This window comes from Peromyscus maniculatus, chromosome 17, assembly GCF_049852395.1.
Source record: "Peromyscus maniculatus bairdii isolate BWxNUB_F1_BW_parent chromosome 17, HU_Pman_BW_mat_3.1, whole genome shotgun sequence".
Taxonomy (NCBI): domain Eukaryota; kingdom Metazoa; phylum Chordata; class Mammalia; order Rodentia; family Cricetidae; genus Peromyscus; species Peromyscus maniculatus.
This window is the reverse complement of record NC_134868.1, coordinates 11,178,711-11,192,097: the sequence shown is the minus strand read 5'-3', so window position 1 is coordinate 11,192,097 and position 13,387 is coordinate 11,178,711. Positions and strand designations below refer to the sequence as shown.

Sequence of the window (13,387 nt, the reverse complement as noted above, 5' to 3'; positions counted from 1 at the left end):
AGGCAAACAGAGGAAAAGACAAAAGAGAAAGGAAAGTGGAAAAGACTAGTGGGAGGACGGCTTAGTTAACATTTCTATTGCCCTGATAAACATGATGACCAAACAGCAAGTTGGAGAGGGAAGGGTTTATCAGCCTTATACTTCCATATCACTGTTCATCATCAAAGGGGGTCAGGGCAGGAACCTGGAGGCAGAAGCTGATGCAGAGGCCATGGAGGATGCAGCTTATTGACTGACTCCTCGTGGTTCCCCCAGTTCACTTTCTTATAGAACTCAGGACCCACCAGTCCAGGAATGGCAGCCCCTACAATATTGTGGGCCTTTCCCCATTGATCAGTCATTAAGAAAATGCCTTACAGGCTTTCTTGCAATCTGTTATTATCAAGACATTCTCTTTATGGAGGGTTCCTCCTTTCATATGGCTTTCACTTGTGTCAAGTTGACATAAAACTATCCATCAAAGAAGGGGAGACTTTTTACAAAAAGGAGTGGGAGCAGCAACCTGTTCTATGAAACATATGAAATATTAGAGGGAATTGTCTATATGAATCTCACCCGTGGTGGATGTGTGTTGCCTAGTAGGAAAGCCTTCTGGGATCCTGATGGGTGTGGCCACTGATGGTTTCATATAAAACATATTTCTGTGTATTGAGAGCTGATACTAAGGATTGGAAATGGGCTAGGAGGTTGATGCTGAGGGGGTCTACAGAAGGGAGGAAAGCAGAATCTTCCACCAGGTTCTGCTTAGTTCTCTGGGAATGTGGGCAGAGAATGAGCAGAGGCCATAGAAGAATGTCTGCTACAGATAATGGGATGAGAATGGGGGATTGGGATTGAAGGAATGTAGGGAGAGATGAAGATCTACAGTTAGCCTATCCACTTCGGTGGATGAAGTGCCCTATGATTTACCAGGAAGTGTTTCTTGGTTTTGGGACCTGAAAGAAAGCAATGAGTTGGAAAAGGGGAATTTGAAGAGGAAGATCCTTGTGATCCACTAGATATGGTGACAGAGAGAAAGGACAGGCAGCTACAGCAGGTAATTTGATGCAGACATGGGGGTGAGACTGGGAGATTGGGTTTGGGGGAGTGAAGGGAGAGGAAAAGATTTGCGGTTTCTCTGCCAAAGTAGCCAACTTGATCTTTTGGATGATATTTAGATGCGTTAGTTTGCAATAATTATATCGATAAGCTTTTCGTCTTGTGTACATCACAGAGAAGAGTCTGTAATTTACTTTTTGTTGATGTTGTGCCTTTACCAGGATTTTGTATCCATGTAACATTAGCTTCTTAGAAAGTTTGGAAGCCTTCATGCTTTTTCTTTTATGGGGAATAATTTCAGTAATATTGATACTAGATTTCCCTTGGACGTCAGGGTAAAATTCTGCAGCAAATCAATTTGGTCCTCCTTTAGTTGGAAGACTTTTTATTACTTCTCCGATACTGTTAGTGTTATAGATATCCAAAGTGATTTGTTTCATCTTAGTTTAATTTTGGTAGGTTACATGAACCCTGGAATCTACCAACTTATCTAGGTTTTTCCAGTTTAATGGAATATAGTTTTTAAAGTATATCTGTATGATGTTCTGAATTTTGTTGAATGTAAAATGCTGCCTTTTTCATCCTCAAGGTTATTAATTGGAGAATTCTTTGGATGAATTTGACTAAAGGTCTGTCAATTTTATTATTTCAAAGAACCAACATTTTTGTTTCACTGATTCTTTCTATTATCTTTATTTTCATATCTACCTTCCTTGGTTGGCATCCGTTTTGACCCTAGTTTTGGAAGTCACATTATTAAGCACTTCATATAAAAGGTCCCAATCTTTTAGGACTATAAACATTCTTCTTAGGACTGCCTTCAGTGTGTCCCCTAGGTATTCCTATGCTAGGTTTTCATGTTCACTCAATTCTAGTTTTTTAAAAAAATTTTTTAATGATTTCTTAATTGATCCATGTATTACATTATTTGGTCAGAATTACAAACATTGTATTCCTAAGCATGTCGGTTTAGGGGTAGTATCATGTTTTGAATTGATAGCTGTTTTTTTTTTCCCAGACTTTATTTATTTTACAGGCATGCTTATTTTGCCTGCATGTGTGTAAGTACACCACACATATGCCTGGTACCCACTGAGTTCACAGCACAGCAGCAGTACCCTAGAATAGGAGCAACAGATCTTTGTAAGACTACACGTGGGTGTTGGGAAACAAGCCTGGGTCATTTGCAAGAGCAACAAGTGCTCCAAGATGCTGTACCATCTCTCCATCCCAATACCTAAGAGTTTGAGTCATATGAAAAAATATTCACAAGATTTGGGGTCCTCGTGTGAGCAAACAGAGGGGCTTTCTGCTAAAACTTATTTGCTGGCTTTTACACGCCTCTTGTCTAGTGCAAATACAATGCAGAATGGTGGAGTGCAGAGCCCTTTTACTGAGACGAAACAGAAAGCAAACAAGTCAAGCATGGAGCATTGTAAGATGTCAGAACTGCTGTTACAATTAGTTGCAAAGCAGATGTACCAGACCTTAAAAGAGTGGATGGGACCCTTCTCCAGTCAATTTTGAAAGCGATAGGTCTGTCTAACTGGCTATAGTTTGAGTGCTAACCTGGGCAATATGTGGAAAAACAGAATCTAAAATATAGCCACAAGGGAATAAGGGGAGGAGAATTGCAAAATAAACACAGCAAGAATAGAAGCTTCAAATCCTTGATCCTTTGGTGCCTTTCTTTGATGTAATTGAATCATGAAGTGTATATGTTAATGTTTGACAAACCTAGATATATCCCCGATATACTCAAAGGAATTCTTACCTTGATTTACAAAGAATTCCAGACACAGTTGAGCCATTGTCCTACGAGAACAGCCTTTATTTCTCACAATTTATTTTATTTATGTATTTAATCTGTGGTGAGTCAGGGAGTATAAAATATTCTTAAAAATAAAATGCTCACTGAAGAGTTATAAATGAATTCTTTCAGGATTCTAGGATTTCGCCTGGAAAAAATAGTTGCTACTTATTTAATAAATGTGACACCTGGGGGCCTGAAATAGATAATTTGTTTCACACGAATAATTCTTCTCCCTTTGAACAAACTTTTTCTTATATTTCCAACACTCCTGTGACCAAATTAGTTAAGATTTCTACAGACAGACATTCCTGTTTAGCAAAATTTATGTACTGAGTTATTAAGACAACCATTCTTCTCATAGTAACACCCGAGGTGAGGACGGCAATGTGATAACATAAAAACACATTTTAAAACAATGTCTTTCCATTTTTATATTTTTGGCTATCTTAAGCGGTGAATGTGCCATAATTCTTCTAAGACGGAAAACTAAATCAAACAATGTGCTAGATATAATAGAAACATCTAAGCTTGTGAATGAGAGGCTTTGGGAGATTATAATCACAAATCATAAAGAAAGACTTGTGAAAATTGCATCCTGCCTTACCAAATGTCACTCATTCTCCTGTGTATTTGTGTGTATGTACACACACACACACACACACACACACACACACACACACACACACACACATACACGTTTTTGCATCCACATAAAAGGATTAACAATTGACAATATGCATAATAGGTTATTTTATTTTACCTTGGTTCTAAATATTCTAATACAATTTATAATTGTAGAAATAACAACAATTAAAAAACGACTTTCTGGATTTTTTTAAATATTTACCCAAATATAAGCATTTTGCTTATTATACTACTCCTTAGAAATAAATAGGAGCTTTCAGTGTGGGATCTCTGCCTCTGTCATTTTTTCCTAAAGAGGAGGCCAGACGTACTCTCCCTACCTCATTGATTTTATGATTATTTCCTACATGGGTGGAATTTGAGACCAACACCCATTTTACTTCTTACTGGATGATAGGCACTGGACTAAAGGAATATGACAAGACCAAATAGAGAACAGTCATTCAAGGTTGGGAATTAGACAACTAAACTGGAGTCAGGAGATGGGTAGAAACCCAGGAAGATAAAGAAAGTTAGCGGGTGAGTCAGAAAGTTCAATGGCACTGTGAACACAATAAAATGGATGCCTGTTCCAGTCTGGTAATTGGGTGACTGCTCAGTCTACGCCCTGAACTTCTTTTTTCAAGATAGGACATTCACAATTTAAGGCTGGTGTTATTGTTCTGCATCAAATACTTAGTTGGAGACTGATGTTAGAGTTTACTTGATGAATCACACCCACCTCACCTGAACAAAAGGCACTTTGGAGGCTGTGTATTAGTATTTATGAGCAAATACTGTCATCTCCAACTGCCAAGTGAAATCAAAAAATTTCTATAATTTTTTTAAAATTTATGCCTAATAGCAGGTATGGGGGCTTCCAGTATTTTTTTTAATAATAAACAGTCCCCAACACAGTGACTAAATAACCCAGTTTTATATCATCTCTCATAACTCCACATACTGACTCTTTGCAGCTAGCTATTTCTCACATGGAGTCTCTATGCTAACAGCAGTAAAATGAGTAAAATGAGTAAAATGAGCTTGGGTCATTGGGTGTTCATCATGACTGTTTCATATGACTGGCAGCTGATCAAGTTGTCATTTGGAAACTCAGCGGAGGGTATAGACTAAAAGTTTCTCCAGGTGGGTTGGACATCTATCTTGGTGGAAAGATGGAACTTTTTTTTTTTCATAATCTAGCTTTACAACTCCTGAGTATAACCATTCATGTTACTGGTCGAGCAACTCATGAAGCCCAATTGTCCTTCAAGTAAGAGGAAGAAACTTGTTTTTTGCTATGACTTACCGAATGAATACCCAAGGTGGAATGGAGTTAGTATGGCCATCTCTGAAGTTTATCTATTCCTGCACCCCAGCTTCACTTCCATCAATTCTAAAAATAAAATCTGATAATATTTCCAAAACCTGGTGCCAAATTTTTATTGTGTTGATTGTTTTCTTAATACTTTTTATTTTAGTTCTTTGCATATGAGTTATCAATTCTCCCCTATTTGCCGGCCACCTCTTCACTCTATACCTTGACCATTTGTTTTCTATGAGAATGCTTTGAATTTTGTAAGTCCAATGTGTCGCTCATTGACATTATTCCCTGAGTCACAGGATCATTTTTTAGAGTCATTATCTATACCAACATCTTTATAGAGCATTCATACCTTCACCACTAGCATTTCTTCCTTCCTTCCTTCCTTCCTTCCTTCCTTCCTTCCTTCCTTCCTTCCTTCCTTCCTTCCTTCTTTCTTCCCTCCCTCCCTCCCTCCATCCCTCCCTCCCTCCCTCCTTCCTTCCTTCTGTCCTTCATTCCTTCTTTCCCTTATTCCTTCCTTCTTTTCTTTCTTCTTTTCATTTTTAGAAGACTGGATGTGAGATTTATTACTGAACATGATTTAGTATGGTACAGGAAGCACTGTGGAAGTCCTCGGGAATGCAGGGCTCACCAATTTTCCAGGGGACCACAACTGGGGATATGTTTGACCCCCCAGTCATTATGAATGAGCTGCTTCACAGCGACCAAGTCTTCAAATTCATCGGCATTGAGCTTGGTGAATCCCCACTTCTTTGAGATGCAAGACTTCTTTCTGGTGGCCAGGGAACTTGAACTTAGTCCTACACAAAGCCTCAGTCATATATCCTTATTCAGTAGCTAGGTAGATGGGCACAATGATCTGGACCTTGTGAACCCTGGCCATGGTGCCCCAGGGCTTCCCAAAAGCACCATGTATAACTGCCTGGAGTCTAGATTTGGCACAGCATTGAAATCAGAGACTTGAATAACTGCCCAAAAATTGTCTCCCAGATCCCTTAGAGCAACCTATATAGGCAAAAGGCTGCACACACTATCAAGGAGGCTGCTGTGTGCAGCCATTGCACACAGGGTCCCCATGAGGAAGTGGACTTGTTCAGCTTAATGAGCTACAAACATAGTTTCATTTCTATGTTGAGGTCTTTTATCCATTTAGAGTTTATTTTTGTGCAGGGGCATAGATATGATTCTATTTCCTACATCTACATATAGATACACAGTTTTCTTTGTATCATTTGTTGAGAACCCCACTTTTTTTTTCAAATGTTTATTTTTGTCTGTTTGTCAAAAGTCAGGTGGCTGAAGTTACAAGGGCATGAGTCTGGGCCATGCATTTTATTCTATTAGTCTATGTGTCAGTTTTTTATGCTATTAAAATGCTATTTTTATTTGAATTGTCCTGCAGTGAAGCATCATTCATTTTGCTTGGGGTTGGTTTGGCTACTCTAGGTGTTACCATGTGGATTTTATATGTTTTTCTTTGTCTGTCAAAATTACATTGAGATTGTGAGTGGGGTTGTGTTTTCAATATAAATGTCACAGTGTGGACACAAATGAAAGAAAACGCTGATGCTCAGATACACACTTCTCCTTGTGACCTACTCAACCTGTATAATGCCATGTTGTAACCAGTTATAAAGGCAAACCCTTTTCAGGATTATGAGCGGTGTCTATGCCCACCTTCTAAAAGTTGCACAGTCTGTTTATAAGAAAACAGAAAAGTTTTCAGGCATTAATTACCATATTTATTATAGCAAAATTTTATAAATAGCTTGAAAGCACAGATAGATGGAGGCAAACCTAAATGATGAGAAATTCATACAAAATTGTATATCTAGCTCAATATGCTTTCAGAAACATAACCTTGTAAAAGCTCCCAATATTATGAAATATTTATTAAGAAGACCTGTTACTGATAGCATTTCTCTATTATATGAAATTTTACTTCAATATTCTTTCCATGTATCCCAGTACCCAGAAGATATTTGCCAATGACTGGTGGCATTTCTGTTTGTCAAACCTTGAGGGAGAATGCCTTCTGATTTGTCTTCAGAGGCCCAGGGCATTGCAAATAGCCTACAAAGCACAGACCAGCCCATTGTTCTCAACACAAGAAAGAATTATCTGCATAGAAATAGTATGAATGCCAATGTTTTTGTTGAACACACACACACACACACACACACACACACACACACACACACACACACACACTTGTGTGTACCACAAAATAGAAAGAAATTCAGGTATTGTAACACAGGGGAAAAATTCTGAATAATGCCATATATGCCACATTTTCATATGCAGACTCTTTCACATACAATTAGCAATTATTTCCTTAAGCATAAGAAATTGACAAAGGTCTCATATTAGCTATAGTAAAAGCTTTTGGTGTGTATTGCTCAGTCGTGTGAGATTTTACACATAAATGACAAGAATCAGCTTGTTTTTAATAACTCAGGTTTGGCTGTATTTTCCTAGACTCAAATTTATCCAATTGGGAGCATTTCTTCTATGTCTTTAATAAATCCCCACTGAGCTTGTTTTGAAGTTTAATTGAAGACATGGAAAAAAACAATATCAACACAAAACCCATGGATGAAAAAGAAATTGTGGTTGAATGAACACTTCTATTTTAAAAAATACTTTTACTGTTCATCTTGGCAAAACTCCCAAGGTTTAACGAGGCAAAACCACTGCCAAAAATAAATAAAGAAGTAAATGAGAAAAAAAAATGTTAAAGTCCACTGATGTGAGAACACAGAGAATATATGTAAAAGTAGCCCAGAAGGTGACCTTCTTCGCTGTCATATGCAGAGGTCACAGGCATGAATGTTGCATTTTATATCTACTGGAGAGTTCTAAGGAAAGGTTTTATAGAGGTATCAGCCCAAATTGATTAAACTTGGTCATTGTAGTCTGCAGAATGGTTAATTGCATTTGACTGAGGTTAAATCTTACCATTACATTCTCTTTGAAAATAGACTTTTAACATTAAGGGGTTCCATGGTTGCTTTTAAGAATTGTGGAAAACTGAATGGTTTTTGTTAACTGTCATGAGGCAGCCTTTCCCAAGGATTATCTGTGTTCTAACACCCCCATGCCTGATATTCTGTTGGTGGGTACTTTTGTGTGTGTGTACATACGTGTGTGTGTGTGTGTGTATGTGTGTGTGTGTGTGTGTGTGTGTGTGTGTGTGTGTGTATAATGTAATGTATATACACAAAATGCCCTTCTCAAATTGCTGTGTATCATTTTTCCAATTCTGCTCCTGGGAGCCAGAGTTCTAGGTCATCACTTTTCTAAGGAGATCCTCCTCCCGGACCTGTAGATCAGATTTACTCAGGTGTGCTCAGGTTTAGTATCTGGTAGGCTTTATAAGAGACTTGAACACACAGCTGTCCCATGCCTCTTCAGGCTTTGAATGAAAGACAACAATTATAATCCAGTAGGAACATGCTGTTTTAAAGATATGAAGCATTATATAAGCATGCTATGATCTTCTGCTTGAACTTGGAAGTTTATAAAAAGACTGTGTTTTATTTTAAGTTGTGTATATGACTGTCTATCTCTGTGGGGGTTATGCACACATGAGACTAGTTGCCAGAGGAATCCAGATAAAAGTATCAGGTGATGTGGAACTTGATGGAGGGTGGTTGAAAGGTATCAGCACAGACACTGGAACCAAACTCTTGTCCACTTTGAGGTCAACACGTGCTTGTAATCACTGAGCCATCTGTGTGGTCCCAGTAGTTTAGACACTTTGTGAAGTAATTTAATTTGAAAGCGTAGTTTTCCAAGAATTCTATCTTGGAATAATTGTTTTCAAAGAGAGATTTTTCTCAAAGAGTTTAAACCATCAATGTTGATTTAATTATCATGGGACATTGTTCTCCCTTAATTTAATCCTACATAATTTAGAACAGAACCTGTTAGTGCAGACGACCATCATTTGTCCCTTTTAATGAAACCTCATTTGGGCACAAAACAAGACTGACAAATGGCATCAAGGGATTTTCTTGTCTTTCATTTGTAGTGGGTGGGTAGGAGCCCAAAAGATGGTGCTGAGCAGTTATAATAAGCGAATAAGAACTTTAGAGAGGAAATTTAATTTTTATAATGAGATAACCATGATTGTTTCCATAATAAAAGTAAAATTTCTAAATACTTCTCTATACCCAAAAATGAATGATCCTCTCTCATACAGAGAAACGTCTCTTTACCATGAAGGGAATTCAGAGGTACACTGTTGTAAAATAATAAGTGACAATTGAGTGATGCTCATCCCTCAACAGGATATTCATATTCCCTGCTCTCAGACTCGAGGAGCAACAAAGGATGAGGGTAGGATATAAGAGTCAGAAGACAAGGGGAAGAGCCGTGAAGTGATAGCACGTGGCCATGACACAGCCATTGCAACCAAGAACCCCATCACAGATGTCCAGATGCACATGACTGCTGTCCACAGTCAGGTCCTGGGTCCACAAGATCCTACCTTCCCACACTGAAATATGAACTAATTATACATTCTGTATGAGAGGTTGACATGGTTTCCAGCTGTGAGCTGGGAGCACTGCTGAAACCGTAATCCTCAAAAATCATAGGACCAACCCCAAGGTCACACATAGGCTCCTGGTTAAAACTTGGGTCACAAAATTGAAAAAAAAAATAGTACATGGACATATGAACATGGGAAGAGGACCTGGGACAGGAGGTAAAATCATCATCATCATCATAATTTTTGCTTGGCTCGTTACTACTCTTTCAGTTTTGTAGCTTTTCGTCCAAGAATGTGAGACTGGGAGTGCAGCCCAGAACTCTTACAACTCTTCATGCTGGGTCTTGTTTCTTATACCATATTATCATTATAAAAACAGTGTATTAATTTGAGCAGCCGAATTGGTTTTTATTCCCGATTGAAGACACTACAGATGAAGAACTTTACAAGGCTTTAAAGTAAAACATAATACGAGGTCCATTTGGATGTGTCTTTTAATTTTTTCTGGTGTGCATTGCTCCAGTTTTATGTCATTCAGATACATTTACTAAGTATATAGTAAATATATATGTTCTTTTTCATATTAAATAGTTAAACATTAACCGGGATTTAATTAGGTGTGCATTTTTTTTTTCAATCTCCCAATTGCATTTTGATGAACTCCTTGGTTATTCAATTAACATGTGAATGATTTGCATAAATCTATTTATACTCTATGGGCTATTGCAGAATCACTTGATATTTTCCCTGTTATATTAATGGATCCATTTACTATTGTACTAGTGGGAAATGAAGTCCTATAATTGGAATCTAGTAAGATACTTTACAGCTTATTAGCTTAGGGGTAATTATCTGCATGTTATATTGCACATTGAATTGCAATTGAAAGCAGCTCATTATAATATTTAAGAGAAGTGGCAACAAAAATAATTAAATTGTTACAGTAACCCCTGGCTTCCAATGAAAATGAGCACATGCATTGAAATACTTTTCTTAACTTATATACAGATGTGTTCCTTTTTGATAACGATTCTCTTTCTCTGTTCCCCCCCCCCTTTTTTTTTTAATTTGCTGCTTGCCATTACAGGAAGTAGAGGTTTGTATGCTGTTTCTATGTTTCATATGTTACTTTAGATTTTATATGAATTATATATATATTTTTTAATTGATCATATACACCTAAATCATGTTATTTTCCTCTCTTAGGATGATTATTTCCGCACTTGGAGCCCAGGGAAACCATTTGATCAAGGTAAGAATTTGATTGTTTTAGGATTAAAAATATTTAAATGTTCATACCTGCTATATTTTAGAAATACTATTTATTGCCTGGTTAGAATTTAAAATGCTAAACACATAAACATGCCTGAGAGGAAAATCTATGCAGTAACTATGTTTATTTCCGTGTAATAAAGTTAGAAAGAAGATAATTAGGTACATGATTATGTCAGAATGCCATTTATTTTTAGAAACATGGTTTAGATTGCTGATTTGAGATTTTTAACTTCATTTACCATGTCTATTTTTATTGGTTGTTACAAGTCACTTCATCTAGTTTTCAGGGATACCCATCTGGCAGTAGGTTTATTTGTGAAAATTTTCAAAAGAAATATCATCAGTCTCCATTTTAGTTGATTAAAATGTTTCATTTAAATGGGAAACCCTTGATTACATTCAACAAAGGTCTTAGCAAGACCCTGAAGGAAATGCTAGGCATGTAATATTCTCCAGCTCTATATCTAGAGCTTGGATCCTGGCTAGCTCACCTAAAGAAGGAAAACCACACTGGGCAGCAAGCATATGCCATGAGAATGGAAACATCCATCTCACCACAATCATAAATATACAAAGTCAAAAGAGTGTTATTCACTAGACCCTGTGATACTGGATACAGAATGGTTTTATAGGTCCGGAACAAGAGTCTTCTGCTTTGGAGGATGCTCTTCTCAGCACAGAGAACAGTTAGTGAAGCAGTACTGTTTAGGACTCAGTCAGTGTGCTATGGGTGTAGTAAAGTACTTACATCAAATATACAGAAAATAAAAGCTAGTCTGAGGGCATGTTAGTGGAGGTTCTAGTACAAAAGAGTGCTGCCCTGTTGCTGTGGGTACCTGGGGAGGGTGAACATGATGGAGCAAACAATTGACATCACAAGCAAAGAATTTGAGGGAGGTAGATAAAGAGTTCAGAGTGCCCTGGCCTTCTCCAGTGTATGCCCTTCAAAGGGCTGCACGCCTGCAAGACTCCAATTGTTAGGGGACTACTGTCTGACAACTTCTAACTTAGAAGACAACCCTTTAATGCTTGGATCTTTAGGGGACTACTTAATAATAAAATTAACAACTCATATCTAGAAATATTTGTAAGGTAGATTAAATAATCTATAGGTCTGTCTGTGAATCATCAATGGCAATCTCAATCTCGCATGTGAAGTAGGCATTTGCCCCCTAGTCATGCTTCAAATTAGTACTTCATTAACTATTTCACATTGTATTACTTATTATATACATTATATCACACAAATCTACCTTCACATTACATCACCATACTACCCTTGTTGTTATTTATTGAATCTCATACTAGGACTTAAATAATTTATTTTTCTCTTGGTTTACCAATAAGTCATGCCAATGTGCTCACAAAAATGTAATGAAAACATTATGTCAAGCAGAATGAAATGCATTTATGTTCTTTCTTAGAAAATGAATTTTTATGATGGAATCATAAAGCCTGACAACTGAGAATTATCTGTAAACACTCATACTTGCCATTCTTGGTAAATGTTGTTATAATAAAGATGCTTTGGGGACCTCTGTATGTGTGGAGAGTGTATTGAATTATGACTTCTCTTTGCTTGTATAAAACTGGTTATCATAGGAAAGGATACTAAAAGTAAAGATAATTAAAAAATAATTTAATCTTCAATGAGCAGTATTATATTATTTTATAAAATATATATTATATTTTCACAGAGATAAATTTATGATGAAAATTTAACTAAAATTCATTAACTATCATTATTATATTTGATATGTATTAGTTTACTCAACCCTTAGGATAACTCTTCTGAATTAGATGATGATATTGAAGAATTTGAGAAGTCAAGTTCTTACCTGTGTGATGGCCCTCCAAAGAGGAAAAGCAAGGATTTGAGTGTGGAGGGTCTGATTTCTGATGCCAGAGTCCTAACTACTATGTGCTATTGATAATCATATAGTAACAGTAAAATACAAGAACTGAATTCTTGCATATGTAATTTTATTTCAATATATATTTCAAATTATGCAGTTCAGTGTAAGTTTTGTTTCTGTGCATACATGTAGCACACATGCATGAGCAACCTTCCCATTCCTACCATCACAAACTCTGTTTATATTTATTGTCATTGTTATAGATATGAGCATGGCATCACTTGCTATACTATAGGCCTACAATATTTTTTGTACTATCAGATTTTACATTTTAATTGACAGGGCATATATTGTTGATGCATAAGCACACATAAGAATTATATCCAGTTCAAAAGCATATTAGACTGAGATGCACGTATCATCCCATTTGTGAACCACCCTAGGAGGAAGTGAATGTTTCAATCCCAAATAAGGTCTGAATAAGACAGAATTAAGATGTACTAATTTCTAATACATTTCTAATTCTTTTAGATAACATTTTCCCCTTTGGATATCCTACTTAAAAGCTAATTGATCTATTGGACACAGGATAGTTTAGAAAGCATTTTATATATGCTTAGATTTTAGCATATTTTATTTACTAATATATTTGTCCTGAAAACATGAGCAGATTTCTTATCCTTATATTTTAAGTGTGAATTATACGTTTTGCTAAAAGAGTGAAGAGCAAGTTATCATATTATCACATTTTTATATGTATGCTGCCATTCATGACTTCCTGTTAGTATTAGATATTACTTCCATTTTCAATAGTGCTTCAAAATCTTTCTGGTCTGTATGCATAAAATATGGACAAATACATAAAAACTATATATATATATAAGTGCACAAATACACATATATTCTTGCAAACTGGTTTCTTGTTCATATATATCTCAGGTTTCATTGTAACAGTTTTA

At 36.5% G+C, this 13,387-nt stretch overlaps 1 protein-coding gene and 1 non-coding gene across 5 annotated transcripts in view; one reads left to right on the top strand and one right to left on the bottom strand.

Moving 5' to 3' along the window:
- Spock3 (SPARC (osteonectin), cwcv and kazal like domains proteoglycan 3) overlaps window positions 1-13,387 on the top strand; it is a 349,999-nt gene that overhangs the window by 133,094 nt on the left and 203,518 nt on the right. For all 4 annotated transcript variants that reach the window (XM_076553280.1, XM_042262642.2, XM_076553281.1 and 1 more), the window contains exon 3: window positions 10,504-10,549. In XM_076553280.1, the coding sequence (XP_076409395.1) occupies window positions 10,504-10,549 (46 nt within the window). The remainder of the gene's footprint in view (window positions 1-10,503; window positions 10,550-13,387) is intronic.
- LOC121823619 (small nucleolar RNA SNORA70) lies at window positions 5,780-5,914 on the bottom strand. Its single transcript, XR_006065130.2, has one exon. It is a non-coding gene; the product is annotated as a small nucleolar RNA SNORA70 (small nucleolar RNA).